Genomic DNA, 25,049 nt, shown 5'->3' with positions numbered 1-25,049 from the left:
TGTCTGCCTCGCTGCTTCAGACGCTCATCCTAACCACGTGCAAATAAATTGCACTAGCATCTAGGGTGATTTGTCAAGGTCCAGCTGGGCAGGGGCCCTGGCTTCCACTGATGGACTCCAGGCCAGGCTGGCGGGGGGTCAGCCCAGCAAATGCCCTGCTGCTGATCCGCCACCGATCAGCCACATTCTGGGTGGCCCAAGAATCGGGACGTCTGGCAGCTGCGGCCATGCTAGGAGCTGGTTGGCCATGCCTGGGAGGGGGCTTTGAGGAACAAGGCCCAAGTCCCACTCACTTCAACAGGACTTGGTAGTGACATCATCACTTGTTTCTTCCTGTCTCCGACCCCTTGATTTTGGAGGATTTAATGGAACGTCTGTGCAACCAGGAGGTACTGAGTTCTGGTTTTGGCTCGGCCACTGGCCGACCATCCTTGGGCAGCTATGAGATGGAGATGACACCACCCGTGGGGGCCCAGGACCCTGAAAAGGCCAGGGGTCAGACTGGGTGTCCAATCCCTGTTCTCCCACCTCCTGGCTGTGGGCGGACAGCCACCTGCTGTTCTCAGTGCCTGGCCTCCTTCATCTGTGCTATGGGGCTGAAAATCGTACCTACCTACCTCCTAGGGTGGCGGTCATGGGGACTGAACGAGCTCACAGAAAGGACTGCAGGGCCTCACACACTCAGCCCCTGCTTCTGCAGGCAGGGACCGGAGGCTCAGAGAAGGGAGTGATGTTCTCTGGGCCACACACTGAGGCAGAGCAAGATCAGGAGGGGTGAAAATAAGAGGCAAGCATGAAAGGCTGATGAAAAGAGCACCGCCCTGCCGCTTTCCTCTCCTGACGGTGGCTGTCATCGAAGCACTGGGACACAGGGGGAGTGGGTCACAGGCCCGGCACGGATCATTTCTTGAAAGGGTCAAAACTTTATTTGCAGGGCTTTTTTTGTGTTTTTTTTTTGTTTTTGAATACACAGGTTTCCTGCCGTCCAGGGAGAAAGGGACGTGGTATCCGGCTGCACGAGGTTTGGGGGCTGGCCTTGGGGCTCCAACCCTGTCCCTTGCACCTGCGCGCTGGCCGCTCAGTTCCTCTGCTGTGGATAAGGCACTGTGTGTTCTGCAGGATGGCGCTCACGGCTGGCTGGCAGACAACGAGGCAGCCTTCTCAGGGGCTGCGACGCTGAGGCTGTCGAGGGGTGGACTTGAACTTGGGGCCTGGCAGGGGGCCAACTGGCGAGTACCCAGGCTATGGTACCTCAGACTGGCAGGTCCGGCTGGCCCTGGTGCAGCGGCCTCAGGATGGAATCATGCCTTTGCTTCTTTTGCGGTCAGTCATGGTTCTCCGGTTGTGGTTGGCTCGTGTGGCCTTGCTGGATTCCTTCTTCCTGCGTTCCTGTGTTGTCTCTCGGCTCTGCCCGTGGCCCCGGGGGCTGCCAGCCACTGCCATCGAGCTGTCATGCCGGTACCTGAGGGAGGAACAACCCGCCCCCACAAGAACCCATCAGCTGAAGGAGGAGGCCCTGATGGGAAGAGCCCTTTGCCTTCCTCGGAGGTCCCTGGGAGAGGACCCAAAGCTTGGGCCAGGATACCCCCGTCCCAGCTTCCAGGGGGAGGAGAAATGGAGCCCGGCAGGGGCAGGGCTGTGGGGGCTCCAGCCAGCACTGTGCCCTCTGTTTACTCTCCTCTGAGCCCTGCCTCCCGATGGGCCTCTGGCTAAGATCTGAGGGTGGACCAGCTAGTGGGCTGAATGCAGCCCACAGTGCAGAGAGGACGAGGGCCTGGGGATGGGCCCCTCTCTTCTCCACCCAGGGCCACGTGATACAGATGAGGTAGAACTCCAGTTCTACACCCCAGGGCCTTGCTTGGTGGCCTCCCAAGACCAAGTGCACTCAGATATGACCTTGGGCCTCTTCAGACCACATCAGCTGCTGGGTTTACCCAGAGCTCTGTGCTCAGGGGGCTGTGATGGATCAGAGGTCAGAGTCACTCTGCTCTCTGCTCAACGACCTCCTGTGGCTCCCGGCTGCCTTCAGAATGAGATCCAATGCCTTCCCCACTTGGTTAGGCCCCCTGCACCCAGTGCGCAGGGCTGTGGGAGTCCCAGGGCCAGGATGGGGAACTGGGCTTGAAACCCCTGGCTTGGCTTTAAGTGGAAGAGGGACCTGGGGCAGGTCCTTGGCCCCTCTGGACCGCACCCCACCCCCAGGAAGACAACGGGGTGAATTAGAGGAGTCTCTAGTTACCTGTTCCCAGCTCCCCTCCAAAGGCCCCCCTCCCTGACCACCCTGAGCTTTCTTGCCTTTTTCCCCTCACATGAAAAACTCCTTTGCACACTTTCCACCTTAAAGGGCCCAGCTCACATGTCCCGTCCCTAACATGCCTCTCTTGGCCATAAAGGATATGTGCCTGTCTGTCTATCTGGGCTCTCCCAGATTTTACACTCTGCCTGACACCAGCGAGCCGTGGACACATCATGCTCCCACACTGGGTGATAAACCCCTTGTAGTGTCTATCAAGTAATGGTTACAAGTGTGGACCCCAGAGATAGGCCACCTGGACTCAACCTCTGCTCCGCCACCTACTAGCTGTGTGACCTTTGGCGGGTTACTTAACATGTCTGGGCCTCAGTTTCCTCATCTGTAAAACGAGGATAATGGTAATAGTAGCTACTTCATAGGTCTGTTGCCAGAACTAAATTAACACATGTAAAGCACTTGGGGTTTGTGTGTGGGCTTCCTGTGTGGTTGGCTGGGCTTCCCCCTCCCACCAACACAGCCTCTTAAATGTTCACCCCTTCCTGGCCAGGAAGGCCATGCGCCTGGCTTCTGCTTTTTCCCGCAGCACTGCAGGGTCCTGCACAAAATGGTCAGGCTGTGGAGGGGAGGGGAGAAAAGAATCATGAGCTGCTCCATTTCCCTAAGCTGAGGTGAGGCTGCACCTGGCCCAATCCTGGTGACATCCCCATGCCAGGAGTGGGGCTAAGCCACAGTGCGGCTGGGCAATGCCCCAGAATGCAGCTGGCTTGCTATGGTCCAAGGTTTCCACCAGAAGCCCCTCCTCTGACCCTCCCACCAATTTCCGGAAGACAGGCAGCTAAAGATGGCTCCATCATAGCAGGAGCGTGATGATGACAGGTGGGAGCAATGGGGGAAGGCCAGGATGGCCGCCATGAGAGACCACACGGGGCCTGGAAACCCAAGAGAGCACCCTGGAAGCTGACTCCTCTCCCCGCTGGCGCCACAAGCAATGGGCTGTGGGAGCGCCCGCCCTGTGCCAAGGTGGGGAGAGACTGGACTAGCGGGAGAAAGCGGGACCCAAGGACCACAGACAGGCTTTGGGGGCCCAGGCGGTTTCACAAAAACAACAACAAAACAAGGGGAATTAGTAACTTTTGAAAATTTCAGGATTTGACATAAAAATTCAGGCTGATCCCTTGCCTGGAAGAAGGGAAAGCCCTGGAGGGTCCGGGCCTCCACAGTGCTGAGGAGCCCCTGGGCAGGGCATGTGTGTCCCCCCACCTCAGTTTCCATCAGGCCCCGCTACTCATTTACGTTGGTGGCCTGGCCCCAGACACGTCTGAATTTGTCACCCTGGTGGGAGGACATGGCGGGGGATCCAAGGGTCCCAGGCTGCTGCCCCATTCAACCTGAGCAGCGCTGCTCTTATCTATTTTATATGAGGCTCTAGTTAAGATCTCACTTGAAGAAAAAGTTTAGCAGCTAAAAAACTGAATTTTCAAACCCACCATCCCAGATGACCTCCAAAGGGCCCTTGGGCTCTAACGCCTCTCTGATTTCAAGAATTGCCAACCTGGGCACAGAGGCCAACAGCTGTCCCTCTCCTGGGCCCCAGGCCTAATGAACCCAGCAGCTCGAAGGCTCAGCCTCTAATCCATCCCCTGGGCCCTCACTGGGCAGCAGAGGCAGGTTCTAAGCTAGCAGCTCTCCAAGCAGACATCCCGGGCTCAGAGGGACCCCCACCCTCCTGGGCAGTAATGCTGGAGCCACCTCAAGGCCAGGTTCAGAGAAGCGGGGCACAGATCCCGATTCACCTCTCAGAAGTGTACCCTCCCCTTCACCTGCCACCTGCCAAGGAGGTACCTTGGGGGCCTCGTCCTCAGCCTCCTCCTCCTCCTCCTCCTCGCCCTCCTGCCCTTCTCTGGGCACTTTGGTTCTCAGCACCTGAGGGATGGTGAAGGGCCTGAGGGTTTAGAGAGAAAGCAAGATCAAAGACTAGACTAAACCTGGAGAGTGAGCCTCAGGGAGGAGGGAACCCCACTGGGTGAGAGGGGCTGCCAGGACGGGGAAGGGCTCAAGAGGCCGGGAAAAACCAAAGTGCTTTTGAAGCCAGCTTTGCTCCAGCCCCTGGATTCTGTGTGGGTACCAGGGTCTGACGTGGGGGCTTTGGGGAGCCTGAGCTGGGGCTGTGGGGGTCTCCAGTTCTCTCTAGTCAGGGCAGCTCTGCTTTCACCGGGGAATTGGGGAATCTCCATAAGATCCCATTGGGAAAAGTTTTCTGCAATTAGGAAGAAAAATGTAAAACTCCTGCATGAGACCCAATAAATGCTGCCTCACTCAGGGTAGGTTGGACCAAGCGGCCAGGGGGGTGGCTGGGGTGGAGGGAGCACTGGACTAGGAGTCAGGAGGCCTGGGTTCGGGCCCTGGTTCTGCCACTGACTTGCTCACGTGACCTGGGCCCTGGCTCCCACATCTGTATAAACGAGAGGCTGCGGGAGGCCACTCTGCCCCTGGAATTTGACAGCCTCACCTGCGGCTGATGAGCTCATCATCAGAGTCTGCGTCGTTGGCGCCCACCTGGTTGCCATCATATGTGTCATCATACTCATCCTCATAGTCGTCACTGCGGTAAGGCGAGTCCTCCCCTGGCTGCACTGGCACCTGAGACGGCAGAAGCGTGGGTCTGAGGGGCCCGGGGCTGGCCGGTCTCCCCCCGCAGCACGGCCGGTGGCCTGGGGACGCCTACCTCCTCTGCCACCACGCTGTACTGCTCGTAGCGCCGCCGCTGCGCTACCACCTCCCGCTTGTCATTCAGCAGGCTCCGCGCGCTCTCCTCCTTCCTGGCACCGAGAGGGAACAGCAAGGAGACACAAAGGAAAACTATTAGGCTTTGAAGGCACGGGAAGGGGCTGCAGCTTCCATGGCTTACTTCTCCCCGCCTCAGGCCGCCACAAACCGAGATCAAGCACTGGTGGGGGCGTGGGGCTCACCGCTGCTGGTGCCCATGTGACTGGGTCCAGCCACTCTAAAGGGCACCCCAGGAGCAGCTGTTAAAGTGGAAAAAATACCCCCCCTTCAGCTGGGAGACTCCCTTTCAAGGCGTCCACCCTGGAGCAACACTGGCCATGTGCGCACAGAGGTCTGATTGGGGATTTTCTTTTCAGCATCGTTTTTAACAGTGAAAAATGGAGAGCAACTCATGTCCATCCGGGTGAAACGGCCAAAGGACCTGTGCTCCCTCTGTGCCACAGAATGCTGGGCAGCAGCTCTCAAGAATGACGGTGATCTATTTGTGCTGATGGAGAAAGAAATCTAAGACATTCTCCAGGAAAAAAGCAAGCAGAGGAAAACGCACAGTATGATCCCATCTGTATAAAAAGCAGAAAGCAAACCAGAACAACTATCTCCTCCTGTGGGCACATACCTATCTATGCACGTAAATGCACAGAGAGAGGGCTAGTAAGCCCCCTGCCAAATGCCTGGTTACTCCAAGGAGGGGCCTGGGGTTATCCAAATCTTTTAAAACAAACACAAACTGAAGAAAGAGCAAGGCCACATGTTACTTTCTTAGTGAGCTCAGGGGAGCCCTAGGCGGCCTCAGGGTGTGAGGGGCGAGGAGGGGTCCCAGTCTCTCACTTTCACCCCCGCTTTAGCACAGGGTCTCATCCGTCCTGCAGTTCAATCTTCCATGTCAGATTGCATGGCAAGAAAAAGTCTGAAAATTTAACTCCTGTCATATCACAGGGGAGGAAAGTCGGGTGCAGGGGAAGGAAGGGGAGAGACGTGTTTCGGAACACAGTGAGCTGTAGCACAGCCATAGTGGGGGCACAGCCATAGTTGGGACTCAGGCCTCTTGACTCCGGGTTTTGCAAATCTGTAGAAAAACCTGGTTTGTCAGACACATAGGCCTGTGGAATGTAGTTTCTAGCCCTGCAGGGGAAATCAATATGAGATGCCAGGAAAGAAAATCCAGCTTAGCTGTGAAATCGGGCCTCTGGAATGTATCAAGGGTAAGGGGAAAAAAAAGAAGAGACACAAAGTCCGTAGCATTCATAAAAATCTTCTATTAACTGGCTTTTGGTGCAGGGAGGGGCAGGCGCCTGAGTCTGGCGGGCTGTGTCTGGCCTGGGAGCCTGGTGCAGGTCAGGACTGCAGCCCCCAGCATGGCGGGTTAGGATTTGCTTCCTTCAACAGTTTTTATAAAGGGCCTACTATATGCTGGGCAGGGTGCTAAAGCTGGGTTAGGGAGAGATTCAGAAAAGTGTAAGATCTGGATTTGCCCTTAAGGAGCTCAGTCTAGTGGCAAAGAGCAGAAGTGTGCTAGATGAAGGCAAGCATGTCTGGGAAACACAAGGAAAGGAGAAATGAACTGGGGTGCAGGGGGCTTAGCGGGGGCGCTGGAGAAGGGGTAATGGAGGCTCTATGGTGCAGAGACGTTTGTCTGGACCAGGGAAAAATCTTGGTCCACAGGAATCTTTCAGCTCATGTCAGGAAAGGGGGTGTGTGACTGTGGCCTCGGCCCTTACCTGGCTCTCTTTGCCACATTGAGGGCTGGAGAGAAAAGAGGCAAAGAGGAAATGAAAGGGGCCAAGCATGTTCAGGTGGTTGGTGCCACTGGCAGAAGCACACCCATTCAATCAACACACGTTTCCTGAGGGCCTGCTAGGCGCCAGGCCCTGAGCAGGGCCAGGGGACCAAGGATGGATGAGAGCTGTCACTGTTCTCTCTGCCACATCTCACAGCTCCTGGTCTACCTGGCCCCCAGTCCCGGCAGTAGGGAGGTTCTTTCAGACGGTGCGCCCTCTGGTTATGTTGCTCCCAGCAGGACCACAGAGAAGCCTGGCAAACTGCACCTGCCCCAGCTGGGTCCTAGGAGAGGACACAGGTAAGGACAGAGGAGCCTGGTGCCCTGGGTACCCCATCCAAGAAGGTGTGGCTTTGGCCCCATGATCTCATTTAGAGCCAGAGAAGGAAACGAAAATCACGGGCAAAACCAGCCAGGAAAATATCCATCTGACCCCGAACAGCCAAAGTAAACTTGAGAAAGAAAAACGGAGCAGGAGGAATCAGGCTTCCTGACTTCAGACTATACTACAAAGCTACAGTAATCAAGACAGTATGGTACTGGCACCAAAACAGAAATGTAGATCAATGGAACAGGACAGAAAGGCCAGAGACAAACCCATGCACATACGGTCACCTTATCTTTGATAAAGGAGGCAAGAATATACAATGGAGAAAAGACAGCCTCTTCAATAAGTGGTGCTGGGAAAACTGGACAGCTGCATGTAAAAGAATGAAATTTGAACACTTCCTAACACTATACACAAAAATAAACTCAAAATGGATTAAAGACCTAAATGTAAAGCCAGACACTATAAAACTCTTAGAGGAAAACACAGGAAGAACATTCTTTGACATAAATCACAGCAAGATTCTTTTTGACCCACCTCTTAGAGAAATGGAAATAAAAACAAAAATAAATAAATGGGACCTAATGAAATTTAAGAGCTTTTGCACAGCAAAGGAAACCATAAACAAGACGAAAAGACAACCCTCAGAATGGGAGAAAATATTTGCAAACGAAGCAATTGACATAGGATTAATCTCCAAAATATACAAGCAACTCATGCAGCCCAATATCAAAAAAACAAACAACCCAATCCAAAAATGGGCAGATCTAAACAGACATTTCTCCAAAGAGTATACACAGATTGCCAACAAACACATGAAAGGATGCTCAACAACACTAATCATTAGAGAAATGCAAATCAAAAACACAATGAGATATCACCTCACACCAGTCAGAATGGCCATCATCAAAAAATCTACAAACAATAAATGCTGGAGAGGGTGTGGAGAAAAGGGAACCCTCTTGCACTGTTGGTGGGAATGTAAATTGATACAGCTACTATGGAGAAGAGTATGGAGGTTCCTTAAAAAACTAAAAATAGGGCTTCCCTGGTGGCGCAGTGGTTGAGAGTCCACCTGCCGATGCGGGGGATGCGGGTTTGTGTCCCAGTCCGGGAGGATACCACATGCTGTGGAGCGGCTGGGCCAGTCAGCCATGGCCGCTGAACCTGCACATTCAGAGCCTGTGCTCTGTGACGGGAGAGTCCACAGCAGTGAGAGGCCCACATACCGCAAAAAAAGCCCCCCAAAAAACCTAAAAATCGAACTACCATACGACCCAGCAACCCCTTACTAGGCAAAGACCCTGAGAAAACCATAATTCAAAAAGAGTCATGTACCACAATATTCATTGCAGCTCTATTTACAATAGCCAGGACATGGAAGCAACCAAAGTGTCCATCGACAGATGAATGGGTAAAGAAGATGTGGCACATATATACAATGGAATATTACTCAGCCATAAAAAGAAATGAAAGTGAGTTATCTGTAGTGAGATGGATGGACCTGGAGTCTGTCACACAGAGTGAAGTAAGTCAGAAAGAGAAAAACAAATACCGTATGCTAACACATGTACATGGAATCTAAAAAAAAAAAATGGTTCTGATGAACCTAGGGGGACAGGAATAAAGATGCAGACGTAGAGAATGGACTTGAGGACACGGGGAGGGGGAAGGGTAAGCTGGGACGAAGTGAGAGAGTAGCACTGACATCTATACACTACTGAATGTAACACAGATAGCTAGTGGGAAGCAGCTGTATCACATGGGGAGATCAGCTCAGTGCTTTGTGACCACCTAGAGGGGTGGGATAGGGAGGGTGGGAGGGAGATGCAAGAGCGTGGGGATATGGGGATATATGTATACATAGAGCTGATTCACTTTGTTATACAGCAGCAACTAACACAACATTGTAAAGCAATTATATTCCAATAAATATGTTAAAAAAAAAAGGATCCATCTGAGAGCCAGAACATCAGTCAAGCAGCAGTAGCTTCGGAGACCGTATTTGGAACAAGTTGCTTGCTTGGCCTCCTACAAGCCCAGGGAACATGTGGACTCTCCTGAAACGTGCCACCTTTTCCCTCCTTGTTTCCTCTAGCCTATCCTTCAAGGCCCAACTCAAACTGGCCCTTAGTAGGGTGACACCCACTTTTGAACCTCTAAAGGGCCTGCAGAGGCAATAAAGCCCCCCTTTTCCAGGTGAGGAATCAGGGGATCCAGAGAGGCAATGTAACCTTCCCAAGGTCACACATCTTCTACCAACAGAGCCAGGGCCATAACACAGGCCTCCTGACTCAAGTCTGCTTGGCTACTTCCTGTGTGGTGTGATCACAGGCTGGCCCCTTATCCTTGCCAAGACTTAGTTCTGCCTCCCAGGGACGATGTGAGCATGAAATCAGACAATGAGCAGAAGTGGACCTGGTACCTGCTGAGCTCAGCAAAGGGAATCCTATTTCTTTCACTACAGGCCTTGTCAGAGCCTTTAATGTACTAATGTGCCCTGTGACTCTCCAGGAGGCATACAGGGTGCACAGACATTTTTGGCAATAGAACTAATTTGAGAGAGAACACTTATTATCTTCCAGGGCACCACTGTCTAGTCCAAAGGAGTTAGGGGACCCCACCTTACACACACCGCCTCCTTCCTTAGCTACTATACACCTGTGGCACACGTGCTTGGCGTCTACCCAACAACCCCCCTTTACCTCACCCCCACTCCTATCAGACCCTCATTTTGCTCAGGTCCTCCCCCTTCCCCCTTTTCTGGGAGCCCTGGACCTTAGCCCTGTGACCTAGTTCCTCAGTGAGATGTGAGGGGAATCTGGGGAGTTCTGGGAAAGGTCTCCTGGCCTCTAAGAGAGATGCAGAAAGACCTCGTCCAGACTTCCTCTTGGCTGTGTCATTTCTGGACACAGCTGAAACAGGTGCAGTTACCCAGTGGCCCTGAGGGAGCAAGATGCACCCTTGATGATGTGGCTGCATCACAGGTCAACCAAGCCTAGACTTCCCTACCCTGTGACTGCCTGTCACGCAAGGGGACAGATTTCCTTATTACTTGAGCCACTGAGTATATCGTATTTGGTTTAATGACACACACACATTTTAACTCAAGGGTGATCTGCCTTGTGCTACTTAATTTCTCACATGCTCCGTGAAGGCAGGGCCAAGGCCCTAAGCCCCACTGCCCTGCCCACATCAGGACAGGGGTCCCCACTGAGGTCCCTCCATGCCCCATCCTGGCACCTCTCCACTCTGTCACGGCCTGTTTAATGTCCTAAGTCTTTCCCACGGTCTCTGTGCCCTTTGAGGATGAGGCCCGGGCACCTTGCTCACCTTGTCTCCTGGTGTCTCTAGCACAGGATCTGGAGATAGTGAATCACTTAATAAATATTTTCTGTATGAATAAATAAATAATGAACACGTGAACAGAGACTCTGCCCGGGCTACCCAGCACAACGAGCTCAGTAAACATTTGCTACCTGGTCTCTCTGCCAGGCAGCTGGGAGCTCCTTCGAGCAGGGGTACAGCCCTCCTCGTCTGCCCCTCTCCCCATGGCTGGGTCATTCTGGCCTGGAACAGTGGCCACTGATACAGGAGAACATCGGCAGCTTGGGATCTGGGGATGTTGCAACGTGTGTGACTAAGCAGTTTGCAAATGCTTCCTGTCCAGCCAGCCAGATGGCTTTATAGTTGCCCTGTGCCGGGTACCCAGGCCAGCAGTCAGCCATGCTTCTAGCATTGGACAGCCCCGGGAATGGGGAACAGCTTGAGCTTCTGGCACTGAGGCTCCTATCCCAAGAATGGGGCAGGTCCTCTCTCCTCTCTGACCCTCACCACCTCCATCTATGTGTTGGGGGAGAGGGCGGGCTGGACTCATCCAGCAGTTCCTAGATTTCTGGATTCTGTGAAGCAGCCCCATGCAGGAGAACGCTGGGGGTCTAGTGCAGGGCTGACGGTGTCTGATCCCGCCATTCTCCATCATGCCATGTGGCTGCTGACTCTCAGCCCCTCCAAGGGGTCTCCATTCCAAAGCCAGGTGATCTTTCCAAAACATATAATGTACCGGCTCAGGCGACCCTCACCATGCTCCCACGTCCTCAGGGCCACCACCCCTGCTGTTCACTCTGCTTGGAAAGCTTCTCCTGCCCCCTTTGCACAACTGACCCTTCCTCGTCCTTCCACAGTCATTCCCACATCATTTTCTCCAAGGAGCCTTTCTGCCTGGACTGAAGCCCCGACTAGAGGCTTGGAAGCCTGCGCACCTCCACCTTGGAGAATCTTTTTCATCTGCAATTTCATGTTGCTTGTTTGCCAAGCTGATTAGTGCAAACTCCACGTGGGCAGGGGCCCTGCCTGTTTCACTCCCCACCACATCCCCAGCACCTAATAAATCCAGAGCCTAGAAGCACCAGGCAAATATTTGTTGAATAAATGAATAAATCATGAATGGACTTTTCAATGCCAAAAAAGTAAGAAGGACATAGACCAAACATAAGTGGAAAAGCCTTAAAATGGAATACATTCACTTCTGAAAAGCTCACTCAGGACAGGTCCTTCATTTGCTCATTTTGTCATCAGATGGAAAAATTCAGGTCAAGGAGCAGCTGCTGGGAAGCACTGCCCAGCTCTCCCACCCAGGGATTCAGTGGTGGACACCTCCAAAGATGAAAGAAGGGAAGAGGAGCTGGTTTTGGTCCCGCTGGCCTTTTGCTGTCAACAAGGAGGACTCACTAATTCTGTGTGCAGAGTTGGAGCCTAAAGCGGGATCATTAGAGACCCTGAGCTCGGCTGCTGGGAGCACATGGGTGCCAGGTATGGGGGAGCCCCGAGCTGAAGCTCCATGACCAATTCCATCAAGATGGGGGCCCTGAGTTTCTTGCTTTCTCTCTGCACTTGCAGAGTTGGGGTCCCTGGAACCCCATGGTCCACCAAACTCACCTCCTGCCCTTGTGTACCCGGCTCAGGTCCACTGAGTCCCTGCTGAACACGTCAAACTCATCATTCTGGAAGATGTTGTGACGAGATGCCAGCAAGGGAGTCAGGTCTGGCTTCACCTGTCTGGGGGGCAGCACAGAAATCCATTTCAGGGGTCCTTGCTAGTGGATGCCTACCCGCACCCACTCCCCCCATCATGTCCTATCCGTCAGAGACTCCACCCCCCTTCAACAGCCACACCTGGGACACAGCCTAAAAACCTGCCCAATCCTGTCCAATCCTGCCCCTGCCTGGGTAGGCGGCCACCCCTCATATAAAATGTCCCTTGGTCCTGCATGCCATTCACACAGGTTTTGCTCACGACAGCCCTATGAGATAGTCAGAGGTCACTCAAGCTCTTTTTGCCTCAAGTGCCCTCACCTGTAAAATGGACACATGGAGGCTAAGGAGCTTGTCCAAAGGCAGAGTTAACTTCATTCATTCATTCAATAAACAACATTTATTCATGGAAGAAACACCCATTCCTTCTGCCTCCCGGGGCCTTCAGGGAAGCAGTGGGCCCAACTCAGGAAAGGTGGGTATGGGGGAATTCCCTGGCAGTCCAGTGGTTAGGACTCTGTGCTCTCACTGCCGAGGGCCCAGGTTCGATCCCTGGTTGGGAACTAAAATCCCACAAGGCATGCGGTGCAGCCAAAAAAAAAAAAGAAGGGTGGTTGTGAAGGAAGTGAGAAGCTTTGGCTGTCCTCCCTCAGGAATCTACTGGGAAGGTGGCAATGACAGGGCAGGCCAGCAATATCAGAGCTCTGAAGGCTCTCGACCCCTTGGTCACATCCCTGTGGCTCTAATGGGTCTTCCTACGAGGTGGAGCAGGGCAGTCCAGCGGTGCCCACTCCGCCCTGCAGGGGGCATGTGAGGACCTCCTGGGCCTGAGGTTTCTGTTTCCTCAAAGAGGACATTAGCTTCCATGGTTGGGAAACTCTGCTGTGGGGAAGAGCAAGCGAGCTGAGTCCCGGGACACGTGGGAAGGAGGCGTGGGAGGCAGAGGAACTAAGAAGGGCCCCTGACAAGGGCCCCGGGGGAGGCTGGACGCCGTGAGCCTCCTCCCACCCGTCTCTCCCACCTGTCTAGGCCGCGGTCCAGCTGGCTGAGGGCAGGGGCCAGCCGCCCCTCCAGGATGTTGTTGATCACCTGCTCCGGGTCATAGCTGTAGTGCTCCAGGCAGGCCAGGATGAAGCCCTCGCCAAGGTCTGGCAGCAGGTCCTTCACTTGAGAGATGAGTGAGTCCAGTTCCACGCCACACACTGCGGGGCCTGGAGCAGCCGCTGCCCCCAAGCACTGTGGGAAGAGCCAGAGTGAAGTAGGGGAAGGCTAGGTTGGGCTAGTGACAGGGCAACCGGCCCCCAACAGTGCTGGTCTCGAGTCAGGGGACCTGGTTTGAGTCCCAGCCCTGCCCCTCCTGGCCGAGGGACCTGAGCCAAGTCACTTAAGTGAAAGGGGGCTCTACGATTTACCAGCTGAGCTACTTCTGGCTGTGTGACTTGGGGCAGTGTGCTTTTGCACAAAAAACGCAGAGCACTGTGCCTGGCATGGACTAGGTTCTCCATAAACGGCCATGGCTTCTATGAATCAAGTCCTTTTCCTGCTCTGACAGGTTGATGACTGATGTCAGAGCGGAACAGCAACCACCAGACCTGACTATGTGGAGATGCTCTCCTTTGATTATCTCCACCTCGATGAGGGGGATTCAGTGCATAGACAGCTCAAAGTGGCTTAATTTTTTAGGCTTTTAAGGAAATTTACAAATCAAAAAAACAACAGTAAAACTCCTCCATGTCTGAAATAAGCCAAACGGGGAAAAGGGGGTGTGTGGGGGGAGGCACAAGGGGCTGTCATTCTCCAAGGTCCTGGGACAACAGTCACGGGGCCTGGAGTCTAACAGGAAGAGCAGCAGTGTCTGTCAATGGAGAATTGAGGGCCAGCCAGGCTCAGAGCACTCACTCCACACAGCAGCTCTGAGCATCATCCCACAGCCACATGGAGGTGGGTGGGGACAGTGGCAGTCCCCACCTTACAGGTGAGAAACCAAGGCTGATGTGAGGGACGTGCCTGAGGCCATTCAGCTGGCAGGTGACAGAACCAGGATACTTCCTTGAGCTGCCTGACCCCAGAGACTGTGTGGTCTTAATCCCCACATCATGGTGCCTGACATTCAGGGAAGAGTCCTGGGCTCAGTGGCCAATCAGTACGGCCACAGACTTGGCGATGGTGAGTTCTGTAAAAGCCTGGAGTGAAAGCACTAGATCAGAGGTTTCCACTCTGTTTAGAGGAGAGTGCCAACAAGGATTTCACATGGAAAAAGCTCCATTGCTTCATCTTATGGAGGAGAAACTGAGACTTTGACAGCTAAGCGACTTGCCTTCCTCACACCCTGCCTAGCATGCCCGCAGCTCAGAACCCTCTAAAGGCAACGCAGAGCTGACCAGCAGCTCAAGACTATCAACTCCAAAAGAAACCCTTTTCCCTGAGAGCAGGAACAAAGAAGGGAGGTTTCCCGCTGCCCAAACCTCTCGATGGGGCCAGGAGGGGCTGGGGAGCAGGGGAAGCACCGCTCTTGTCACACACCTCCTCTTCCTCCGAGTTCTGGGGAAGCGATGACGGTCTGCTGACCGCCTCCGCCGCCACCACGACCCCGTTAGGATTCTCAGCCACCGGTGGGTCTTTGGCATTGGTGGCTTTCCTTCGGTCCACCCCTTCCCATGCACTCTCAACTGCCTGGAGGATGTAGGCGGTCCGAGTCTCGTCCCTGTGAGGACGTGTTAAGGAGTCTCTCGGGAGGGCAGCTCTGAGGCAGCATTGTTTCTCAATCTATCCCCAGCATCTGACTGTACGGCTTCGGCCAGGGGCTGTCTGGGCTGCATCCAGTGGGCATCATGGGCACCTGGGCTACATGAGGAAACGGGCCAGGCAGACCACAGCCACACTAGCCTGAAAACCCAGTACCTGCCGCTCAGCAGAAAGAAGCTCTGGGTAAAGACAGGGCCAGGGGCTGGCAGCAGAGCATCCTGGAACATGGCATTTGGACAATCCAGCAGCTCCTCCTCTGCACTGACCCCCAGGAGGAGGGCCCGGTGGGGACACTACCACTGGGCTTCCTGTCGAACCAGTTGCGGGCTTTCTGCAAAGGCTGGGGGCCTACAGGGTGTCCCTGAGACAGGCCTGAGCAACCTACCCAGTCACCAAAATGGTCCTTGGGCCTGCTCGTTCCTGCCCCTCCTCCCTCTCCACTACCCTGGGTATTGCCAAGCCAGATGCTGGGGAGTTGCCCTAGACCCCCTCACTCTACTTCTAACCCAACCCCCCACCAAAGTATGAAACTGACAATGTCACCCTCTGCTTCACACCCTTCCATGGCTCCCCAGCACTTGCAGGGCTGACCCCAAACTTCTCAGTGAGGGCCATCCCTGGGCCATGCAGGTCTGCTCGGCCCCAGCTCAGCTGCCATGGCCTAAACCCCCTCCCGCTAGACCCCTTCCCCTCAGCCCTCTGCAATCTGCACACAACATCTGTGGGCTCCTCAGACAGGCCTGCTCTGTCCGCTGTCCAATGGGTTTGGCCACCTCCTCTTCCTTGCGCTGTTCTCAACTTGGATTTCACTTCCGTGTGACACCCCCACCCCAAGCTCCACTGGGTTGAAGGCCCCCTTGGTTTCCCCTGACTCTGAATTTCTCCCACATGACACTCTAACTGCCTATTTAATTATCTGTCTCTCATCCTGCAGTGAGGTCCATAAGGGCAGGGCTGAGTCCATCTTGGTCACACAGGCCCAGAGGCTCAGCAAAGACTAGGGTAAGTAGGGCTGTATTTGCCCCAAGGATCAGAGCAGTCATCTCCTCCAGAGACTGGGGCCGGGGCCTCGGTGGGCATCTAGGGAAGGCTGGCCTAGACGTGTTCTGGGGCCAAATGTCCCTCCACTCCCTGTGGGTCTGACCCGGTCAGGTCAGGCCCGTTCCAGGGGCTGCAGTGGAAGGATACAAGGCTGACGAGGCCTGCTGCAACAGGCTGATGTCATCGGCCACGGGGAAGAGCACATCATAGTCCCGGAGGAACCTGCCAGAGAGAGCGCAGCGGGGGTGGGGGGAGAGGGTGTCGGGGAAGACAGGGCTGGAGCCACAGGGGCTGGTTTGCTGAGGGCCACTCCCCGTGTCTGCTGCCCAACCACAAATGCCAGAAGCTTAGACCGTGGTGAGCACATGGCAGGAGCTCTATTACGTAAGGTCTCCTGGGGCTGGTGGGAGTGCCACAGGCCCGTCCCAACTCAGCTACACGCTCACCTCTTCTCCTGCAGCAAGGAGCTGAAGATCTGAAGGAACTCTTCGATGAAGCCCTGAATGTTGTCACAGCTGGAACAGGACACAGGCAAGATGAGCTCATTCCATGCAGACAATCTGCAGCTCCCTTCCTCGCCCGCTCACCCCACCCCTCTGCCAGGCCTCCAGCCAGTTGGAGGAAAGAGGCATTTTTCTCAGTTTCCCATCTTTGCTCAGCAACCCTGGAGCAGGGGAGGGACAAGATGAAGTGAGGCAAACGCCTTTGCTGGGCTTGGGGAGGGGGCTCTTCCACCTGGGTAGGGCAGTGGCTCCCGAGTGTTTACCTGCTTTCTAGGACTGGGAGAAGGCAGATCTGGTTCAGGAGGATGTGAAAAATCTCCAGTAGCTTCTTCCTGGAATGGGAGAGCCTCTGCCACAGGTCACCTAGCAGCCTTCGAAGGCCACAGAGAAAAAAGAAGTAGATTTGAGAGGCAAAAAGGGCACCGAGGGAACTTCTTTCCAGCATTTACAGGTGCCCCTTGACCCCCAACCCCTGCCCCCGCCCCCAGGGGCTGGGAAAGCCTCACAGTTTGCTGTTGACAGCAGTTGGCAAAAGGCTACAGGCTCTGAGAGGCCGGCTGGTTCCAGGGCCACTTCTCAGCTCAAACAGGCGGTCAGGAACCAGCAGGTCAATAAGAGCTTGGAGCAACAGCTGAAGGGAAAAGGCTTCAATACAGAGGCCGGGAGGCCATTAGGTAGGGAGGCACCAGCCAAATCCGCATGGTCCGTGGTCCCACCCCCTTGACTTAGAGATGGGGATGCCAAGGCCCACAGAGGGCAGGGCCCGAGCTGGGGCTTCTCTCTCCCACAACAATGCTCTTAGTTTTGTCCCCGCCTCACTTGCTGTCTTCAAGCCTCCTCTTCTTAATTGCAGACTCCAGTTCGGGAATTGCTATTTCGTAAAAGGAAGCTAGCCTGTGGTGGCACATGGGGGTAAAAGGCTGGATTAGCTCACAAATATCACACTTCATTAGAAAAAGCAAAGCAAAATCAAGGGAGTGGGAAGGCCTATTTCTTGCTCCCAAGTTGTCACCACAGTTTTCTCAGGGACCACCCTGGCTCTTCCTGAAGTTCACCCCAGATTGTCCCACAGTGGCTGGTCCTAGGAAGAGCCTTGTGGGAAATGCCCTGGAGCTACTTCCCCCATTCATACCGGAAACCAAGGCCCAGATAGGCTCATTCTAACAGAGCAATGAGAAGGCCACCCAGGACTCACTGGGGTTTGAGGAACAAATACAAGGTGACTTTTTCTTGCTCAAAAACTGCCAGCAGCTCCCTACCTCCTATGACATCAAAGTGTAACTCCTCTCTGGTACATCCGTACCTGGCACAGTATAGCCAACCCTGCTTCTCACCTCAGCAACCTCACAGCCACCCCTTCTCAACTCAGATTTAAACTCTCCATCCCCTAAATTAGGAGATTGGGATTAACATACACACACTACTATATATAAAATAGATAACTAATAAGAACCTACCGTATAGCACAGGGAGCTCTACTCAATGTTCTGTAACAGGGCTTCCCTGGTGGCGCAGTGGATAGGAATCCGCCTGCCAATGCAGGGGACAGGGGTTCGATCCCTGGTCTGGGAAGATCCCACATGCCGCAGAGCAACTAAGCCTGTGCATCACAACTACTGAGCCTGTGCTCTAGAGCCTGCGAGCCACAACTACTGAAGCCCGCACACCTAGAACCTGTGCTCCACAACAAGAGAAGCCACTGCAATGAGAAGCCCGCGCACCAACGAAGAGTAGCCCCCGCTCGCCACAACTAGAGAAAGCCCGCACGCATCAACGAAGACCCAATGCAGCCAAAAATAAATAAATAAATATTAAAAAAAAAATTCTGTAGCAACCTATTGATATATGGGAAAAGAATCTGAAAAAGAATGGAGATATATATATATATATATATATATGCACATATATAAAACTGATTCACTTTGCTGTACACCTGAAACTAACACAACATTGTAAATCAACTATACTCCAATAAAAATTTCAACAAAAGCGAAAACAGAAACTCTTCATCCCAGCCACACGCTTCCTGATCACGCTCATCCCTGTGATTACTCCTCCCCAGAACTAGATGCACAGCACTCAGTAGATCGTGTTTTTACAACTTAAAATGCAGTTACCTCTCTTCTGGGGTGTAATTCTATCTCTGAACATCTTAAGCTTCCCAAAGCCAGAAATGCAGCTGACGTGCCTAGGACAGTGCTGAATCTGCAGCAGGCACCCTGTAAACATCTGTCTGTCAATCGGCTGGCTGCTGACAACTTTTTCCTAGTGCAGTGCTGTGCGTAGCAGAGGGTAAGCCGGCCCAAAGAGGCAGGCCTTTCGAGGCCCACAGCATGGCACCCAGAAGACGACAGAGAGGGTAGTTTGGCTCAAGCAGAGTCAGGCGTTGCCAGGATACACTGCTGGTGGGAGAGTTAACTGAAACAACCCCTATAGAGGGTGATTTGGTAAGATCTGTGAAAATTTTAAATGCATATACCATCTGTTCCCACAATTCTACTTCTAGGAATTTATTTCTCAGATATACTTGCAAAGAGGTACATAATGACCTGTGTACAAAGTTATTCTTTACGGCAATTTTTTTGTAATAGCAAACAGTTGGAAGAAACCTAAATCTCTGGGGGCTGGTGTCCCACACAACGGAATTCTACCCAGCCATACCAAAGACTGAAGGTGCTTTATGCACAGATGTACATTAAATTTAAAAGTAAAATGCAAACAGTACACAGTCCTCATAATATGCCAGTATATTAAATATTAAAAAGAGGGCAGGAGATTTATAATGTGTATATTTGCTTATATGTGCATATTTATATGCATATCTCTGGAAAATTCCACAAAAAAAACTAACCCGATGCTTGTGTGTAAGGAACAGAACTGGGGAAGGAGGAAAGGGAGGCTTTTCAATGTGTATTTTATACTTTTTGAGTTTTGAACCATGTGAATGTATTATTCATTCACAGAATTAAAGGACAGAAAGAGAGGAGGGCGGAGAAGGTTGTTCTGAGAGAGATTAGCTAGAGGGCTGTTTGGGGAGGTAGTCCCTTGACCAGAGCCCTCTGGAACTGAGGGGCTGCTTTGCTCAGCGGGTGTTCCTGGCCTCCAGCACAGTTGGAACAGGCTGAGCCAGCCCCAGGCTGTTTGTGGGTCAGAGGCAGTGTCACTTGCCAAAGGCAGGGTCACTCGCAGTCAAGAGTGTTTTCTTTTCTTCCTCCTCATCTTGAGATGGGTGGAGCTGCTCCCCTGCCACCACGGGTACCTCGCAGGAAAGTCAGCTCTTCCAGAAATGACCCTCCCATCTCCAAAGACCTTTTCCAAAGCCATCTGAGCCATGTTTGGGAAGATGCTTTCACAAAATGGGAAAATGCTTATGGTGAGTGAAAATAAGTCTTAAGAACAGCATGATCTCTCATAGTGATTTTCATTTCCTACCTTTGGGGATTTCCCAAAGTTCCTACAAGCATTTGTCACATTTACCATGAGAAAAGATACCTTTTAAAAACTGTGACAACATTTTTAAGAGTCCCATCCTAACCCCTTCCTTCTGGGGAAAGTGTGGATCAGTGCTTTATTCTAATGTTCTCCGGGAGGCTGATCAATCTTCATGTCTGATTTTTGTGAGCTGAGGAGAACCAGGCGGGCTCAGGGCACCAGCTGCCATCTCTGGCACACGCCAGGGCTAGATAAATGTTTTGTTGAATGGGTGAGCAAATGACCGAATGGACAGAGGGCTGGGTGGACGGAGCTGGGCAGCTCCCAGAAGCTCCTGCAAACGGTGGGGAGAGATGCCTGGCAAGAACAGCCAGAGGCCACTGAGAAGAGGGCAGCCCACCCCCACCTTCTGCCATTGCCAGGCAGTGTGCCAGTTACCAGCCCACCCCCGCGCACCCCCTTCTCACTGCACACGGAACAGATGCCCACGGTGCTAAGTGGGCAAAGAGGGTCTCCCTCCCTGCCCCGTATCCCCCTTGGTATCTTTCTTCATCACAGCAGGATCTTTCTATGAGTTCTTTGGATAAAAGCCTCCAGGGCCTCCCTCCTGCCTGCACAATAAAGGCCCCACTCCCTGCCAGCACACATCAAACCAAGTCTGACTTCCCTGGAGCCCTCTCTGGTTGTCGCCTGCTCCCCACGCCCACACCCGCCCCTCGTGTCACACTCCACTCCCCTGTTCTCCCCGGAACACACGCTGGGCCTCCGCAGGCTTCACTCTGCCAGCCTGAATGCGCTTCCGGCCATGGAAACCTTTCTCTGCCTGGAAGGTTGCTGTTCATTCTTAAGACCTCATTTAAGGGTCGCCCTGAAACCTTCTCTTATTTCACCAGATAGAACTTTGCTCCCTCATCTGTGTTCATAATTCGGCCCCAACTGCTGGCGCCACACGGGCGCACATCTGCTCACATCCTCACGTGTGCTCTTCCCTGGGCTGGAGATTGAAGTCCTCAGCCCGCTCCTTAACATCTGTCACTCCCTGTGCCTGCCTGTGACAGGGGCTCTGAAACAAAACGGGACTGAATTGAAACTGCCTGACTCTTGGGTTGGTGTTTTTCTTCCTCCCCTCCCCTGTTTTTAGCCCCAAATAGCAGTGCTTCTCAAATGCAGCCTCCACACAGGCAGGAGCTGGAAGAGGGCCTGGTGCATCCTAAGCACCCAATAAATACTTGCTGAACGAAGATGTGAACTCCAACCTTGACTTCAACAGCCAGAACTACCTCTGTACCTGTAACAGAAGTCGTGTTTCTGGAAGGTTGGGCAAGCCAAAGGGAAGATATCCAGAAAGGCCCAGAGTGTGGTGCAGGTATCACAAAGGTAGAGAACGATGTCCTTTAATTCCTGTCACCAAAGGAAAACACTGCATTATTCTCCTCCGCCCCCAGGGACAACTCTGTAGAGGGTCTGAGACAAGGCTGACAAAGCCGGGGATCCCTAACAGGCAGGTGAACACTGGAGGTCCCGGGCAAAGACTGGCTTGTCCATCTCTAGAAGGACGATCTGGGGAGCTCAACCCAAGCCTTGGGTCTTGCTACTGTAGTTCCAACAGATGCACAGCCGGGGATCTCTAGGGTGACTTCTAGCTCTGGGCTAATACGATTCTCTCTCTCTCTCTCTCTCTTTTTTTAAATTCAATATATATATATATTTTGATGTGTACCATTTTAAAAGTCTTTATTGAATTTGTTACAATATTGCTTCTGCTTTGTTTTGGTTTTTTGGCCGCAAGGCATATGTGGGATCTTAGCTCCCCAACCAGGGATCGAACACGCACCCCCTGCACTGGAAGGCAAAGTCTTAACCACTGGACTGCCAGGAAGGTCCCCTGGGCTAATACGATTCTCTCTTGGAAGTTGAAGGAGAACCCATCCCTGAATCTGAAGACAGCGCCTGAGGTCCTGCACAGAAAGTACATCCCAGTGAGGACAAGAATAGCCCACCTTACTTTCCTTAGAGTTTGAAGTGCCTGTACAGAACAGGGAGTGCATCCTTATAGGCTTCTCTGATTCTCACGATGACGCTAACAAGCAGGCTGGGATCTCCATTTTACAGATGAGGAGACTTATCTGTAGAGACTTCTCTGCGGTTCAGAGGGGTTACATGCCCTGCTCCCACAGCACTCGGTGTGCTCTTTTCTGAAACACTTGTTTAAGGCCTGTTCTCCCACGAGATCGCAAGCTCCAGGAGGGCAGCTCACAGCTGCTTCGTTCCTCCTCTAACTCTGGTGCTTAACACAGGGCCAGACGCACGTCCAGGCTCCTTAAACATTTACCTCCCATCTGGCATCCCCATTAGATTCTGAGTTCCATGAAAGCAGGCGCCATGTCTGCTTCTGCTCACTGCTTCACCTTCACAGCGCAGCCTGGGGCCTGGCACGTGCTAGGGGCTCCTCCACGCAAAGCGGCGCGGTGGATGAAAGGCTCAATGAATAATGCACCCAGGAACCTGTCCACCTGAACTATGTGAAGACTAAACCTCCATCCTGTTCCCTCCGCTACTCCATAAATGAAGCTCCCAGTGAAAAGGCCTGCTGAAACGCTCTAAACCTGTGTGATGGGAACAGCTGCTGGTGGGGTTGGGGTAAAGGGCTGTGAGCAGGGGAAGAAGCTGCTGGGCCTTCTACTGGCCAGAAAGAAGCTGGGCTGAAGGGCAACCTCACCAGGAGAGGCATGTCGCTGGGGGTCAGCCGGCCCCTCTCCTCAAGCTTCTGGGGTGTGGCGCAGGCCCCGTCCCCTTGCAAACCACAATGCTGGAGGATATTGCTGAAGACCTGTGAAACACAAGAGATGACTCTCCCACATCCCGTCGAGCCAGCAGCTAGACCCCCATCCTGCAGCTAGGGACTGGTGATCTGAAAACTGCTGTGGAATCTTTAGAATATATGCCAGCGTTCCTGGGACACCAGCTGAGACAGTGACCTTCTCAGAGAGCGGGGTCAGAGTGGAATCTGTGTCAAAGTGGAATAATGGGGGCATCCTTCCTGAAGGATTGTGGTGAGGATTAAAATGACAAAATGTATGTAAATCCTCTGGATATTACCTGGATAGACTGGACAAGTGTATGGTGATGAATATTTAAGAGTTACAGTCAGTAACATATGTTTTTGGATCCCCTGGAGATGGCAATTTATGGGAACTATATTGAAATAAAAGACAAATCAACAGTGAGGGGAAAACAGAGCCCATCATAAAATCATGTAAGTATTTAACTGATGGTGCTATATTTTAAGTATGCTAGCATGTAAAATTCTAAGAGTTACTGTGAACAGTGGTTATCTCTTGGTGGGATTATGGAGGGAGATTAATCTCCCTCTTTCTGTTTTTTTGTTCTTTTTTGAAAATTTTCCAAATTTTCTACAATGAACATTATTTCATCTGCTTTGAGAAACGTACAGGGGTATCCTTAGAGGTAGATGGCTGTTGACAAACAACACAAAATGCACCCCAAGCTCTTTCTGTATGAGTGCTGGAGAGCCCTTAGATTTCAGTCCTGTTCAAGAGAGGAAAGGGTGAATTCAAAGGAGCGAGGTGAGGGGTGCAACACAGTGACAGTCTGGAGGTGAATCTGGGGTGGTGGGTGGGGGGGATTTCTCCCAGACTCTTCCAGGAAAGTTGAGAAACATTAGCAGGTAAGAGAAAGGCTCTGCCTCCCCTGGGCAGGACTGAGAGCCAGTCAGTACCTGAAGGATGGTGGGCATGGTTTCATCCAGGTCATTATAGTAACTTGGCTGTTGGAGAAAGATGTTTCCTGAAAAGAGAAGAGAAAGGTAGGAATTGGGAAAAGACAGTAGGGGTGGAGAGGACACAGTACAAATGGTTGCCAGCATGTTCTGTGACCTTTCTCCCCTTTCCTAAGCCTGCCTGCACTAAAGCAGTCCTGGCCCCGGGCCCCGCTGGCACAGAGCTTTGGCCCAGCCTAGAAACTTCCCCAGGGTGAGGGAGGGACCTTGCTCAGTACAAGTTAACCTTTTAAGCACCTCTGCCCAGCGAATTACGTAAAAGACCCTCCCTGGTCTAACCAGCTCACCCTACCATCCCCAGGGAATGATCACACTTGGGCACTGTGCTTTGTATGACAACACTAGCTTTGTAAATAGGAGCTAGTCATCCAGGAAAATTAGGAGACAGGATCACTCTGCTCAAGAAACCTGGGTGCTACAATCCAGGAGTTTTGCCAGGCCACGCCTCTAGTAATGTGAGGAGATTCTAGGGAGAAATTTCTCTAGAAATTCTCTTACCCTCTGCTTTTGAATCTGCTAGCCATACTAATCCCTACTCCAAGGTGAGAGGCCTGCCAGGGACCTGGAGATAGATTTACCGCACATTTGCACTTATTCCTATAAAATGAAGCCCCTCTCCAAGTGTTCACTATCCTCCAAGTGCTGCTGCTGTGAGTGTGGAGGTTAGAGCATATGGTAACTGGAACAGAAACCAATTGTCCTGGCTGCCCAAATGGGTGGGGGAAGGGGGGAGGGAAGGAGGATCACAGCTAGCTGGGGGACATGATGCAAAATGCCACTGCCCTTCAGAAGAGGCCTGGGTTCCTCGTCCCAGGACCTAAGGCTGGCTGACTGTCAGGGTGCTCTGACCTCTAGGTGTCCTCTGTCTTTGGGCAGGTCTGTCCTCGGTTGCCTTAATGATAACCCTGCAGCCCTCACTCTATCCTGAATGATTTGAAAATGAATGAGATCAAAGGCCAGATGGGGCTGGGTGAGTAAGCAAGTCACTAGGTGGCTGGACTTTCTGTAAACACCTTCCTGGAGGCCGCTTCATTCCTTGATTCCAGAAAGCTGAGTTTTACCAGCAGGAGCTTCCTCAGCACCTCCCATCTGACCCCTCAACCTGTGAAGGTACTCCCTGACCTTCTGTGCCCACCTGCTCCTGACAGGCGGGGAGCGACTGAGCTGTCTCCCCACCCACCTCTGCTCTTCCTCATAAAACCCTCCTAGCAATATCCTCAGGGGCAAGTTTGAACTCCTGACCACGGCACAAAGGGCCTGTAAGATCTGGCTTCTGCTGGCATCTCCGGCCACCCTCTTCCCATCCCTCGAATTGCATTCTTCCCTCACACCATCCTCAACCTCACACA

General features: G+C 52.8%; 1 protein-coding gene across 9 annotated transcripts in view; it reads right to left on the bottom strand.

The window, feature by feature from the left end:
- Positions 1-909: 909 nt before the first annotated feature.
- Positions 910-25,049, bottom strand: part of ASCC2 (activating signal cointegrator 1 complex subunit 2) — a 39,087-nt gene continuing 14,947 nt past the window's right edge. For 3 of the 9 annotated variants that reach the window (XM_065889333.1, XM_065889337.1, XM_065889339.1), the window contains 16 exons: positions 23,641-23,708; positions 22,621-22,731; positions 21,190-21,302; positions 17,289-17,363; positions 16,733-16,840; positions 16,413-16,481; positions 16,114-16,188; positions 14,704-14,884; positions 13,202-13,416; positions 12,085-12,204; positions 10,269-10,274; positions 4,980-5,073; positions 4,764-4,894; positions 4,097-4,196; positions 2,788-2,867; positions 1,291-1,462 (listed from right to left, as the gene is read on the bottom strand). In XM_065889333.1, the coding sequence (XP_065745405.1) occupies positions 1,291-1,462; positions 2,788-2,867; positions 4,097-4,196; positions 4,764-4,894; positions 4,980-5,073; positions 10,269-10,274; positions 12,085-12,204; positions 13,202-13,416; positions 14,704-14,884; positions 16,114-16,188; positions 16,413-16,481; positions 16,733-16,840; positions 17,289-17,363; positions 21,190-21,302; positions 22,621-22,731; positions 23,641-23,708 (1,718 nt within the window). Of the gene's footprint in view, positions 1,463-2,787; positions 2,868-4,081; positions 4,197-4,763; positions 4,895-4,979; positions 5,074-10,268; positions 10,275-12,084; positions 12,205-13,201; positions 13,417-14,703; positions 14,885-16,113; positions 16,189-16,412; positions 16,482-16,732; positions 16,841-17,288; positions 17,364-21,189; positions 21,303-22,620; positions 22,732-23,640; positions 23,709-25,049 lie in introns of all 9 variants that reach the window. The other 6 variants (XM_065889332.1, XM_065889336.1, XM_065889335.1 and 3 more) reach the window with 4 other exon arrangements.

Source organism: Phocoena phocoena, chromosome 13 (genome assembly GCF_963924675.1).
Source record: "Phocoena phocoena chromosome 13, mPhoPho1.1, whole genome shotgun sequence".
Classification (NCBI taxonomy): domain Eukaryota; kingdom Metazoa; phylum Chordata; class Mammalia; order Artiodactyla; family Phocoenidae; genus Phocoena; species Phocoena phocoena.
The sequence above is the reverse complement of the archived record's forward strand: the minus strand, read 5'-3'. Positions and strand labels throughout refer to the sequence as shown.